At 55.6% G+C, this 1152-nt stretch overlaps 1 protein-coding gene across 1 annotated transcript in view; it reads left to right on the top strand.

Annotated features, from left to right (window-relative positions):
• Nucleotides 1-778: 778 nt before the first annotated feature.
• Nucleotides 779-1152, top strand: part of Gpr143 (G protein-coupled receptor 143) — a 34134-nt gene continuing 33760 nt past the window's right edge. The window contains exon 1 of the mRNA XM_048797387.1: nucleotides 779-1136. Within this exon, the coding sequence (XP_048653344.1) occupies nucleotides 938-1136 (199 nt within the window). The 5' untranslated portion in view covers nucleotides 779-937. The remainder of the gene's footprint in view (nucleotides 1137-1152) is intronic.

The raw sequence follows: 1152 nt of genomic DNA on the forward strand, positions 1-1152 counted from the left end.
GCAAACTTTCAAAATCCTTTCTTCTTGCTTTTGAAATCACTCTGCTGTGCAATGGTTCATCAGAACTTCTTGCCCTTATCTTCAATATAACTTAGGATCATTGGTCAGTCTCTCCTCATCTGACCCTTACTATCCCTGGCCTCTGGTAATCACCATTCTGCTGTTTCTTAAAGAATTATCTTAATGAAATTCACCCCCACCCCCCACCCCCAACAGACACAGTGGGAACCCAGCCTAGTGGCACTCTATCACTGAACTGCATCCCCAGCTCTTTTTTATTTTGACAAGGTTTGGTTTAGTTGCTGAGGCTAGCCTCAAATGAGATCCTCCTGCCTCAGCCTCCCAAGTAGCTGGAATTACAGGAGTGCAACTCTGGGCTTGGCTTTCTGAATTTTAAATGAAAATTCTACCTCCAGTGGGGTTGTTCCAATTGGGGAGAGTGACTATGCACAAAAGACTGTTTTAACCACATTGTTACTTGAGAGAGATGCTTTTATAGACATGAGCCACACTTGATGCATACATGCGTGGGCCTCAAAGGCATCAATATGAGAATCTCAGAGTCCAAACAGTGGCTGTCTGTCCCGGGGCACAGTTTTCTAGCAAGACTAGCTAAGACGCCATGGTAGATTTGAGGCTGTAAATTCTGGAGAATTAAACCACGGGGAAGGGGAAAAGCTGACGTCCCCTACCTCTGGTTCTTCTCCCCTGCCCCTCCTCCTGCAGATCAAGCCTCACCCTCGTGATTCCTCGTGGCCTTTGCAGAGGGCGCACAGCCCCCCCCCCCAACCCTGGCGCCTTTTCTGCAAGCACCAGGGGGTTAGGTGGGGGAGAGGCCCAGGGCACATGATGTCCCCCTCCCTCAGCCCGCCCGGCACATGACCTAGGCCGGCCAGCGGGGTCCTGGCAGACCCGAGCCGCATCCCGGAGCTGGCCCATGGCCTCCCCGCGCTTGGGGACCTTCTGTTGTCCCACTCGGGACGCTGCCACGCAACTCGTGCTGAGCTTCCAGCCGCGGGCGTTCCATGCGCTGTGCCTGGGCAGCGGCGCGCTCCGCCTGGTGCTCGGCCTCCTGCAGACGCTGCCCCGGCGCCGACCCGCGGGTCCCGGGGCCCCTTCCACCTCTCCGCCTGCCTCGGCCCGCATCCTGAG

The sequence above is a fragment of the Marmota marmota genome, unplaced genomic scaffold (genome assembly GCF_001458135.2).
Source record: "Marmota marmota marmota unplaced genomic scaffold, marMar, whole genome shotgun sequence".
NCBI classification, from domain to species: domain Eukaryota; kingdom Metazoa; phylum Chordata; class Mammalia; order Rodentia; family Sciuridae; genus Marmota; species Marmota marmota.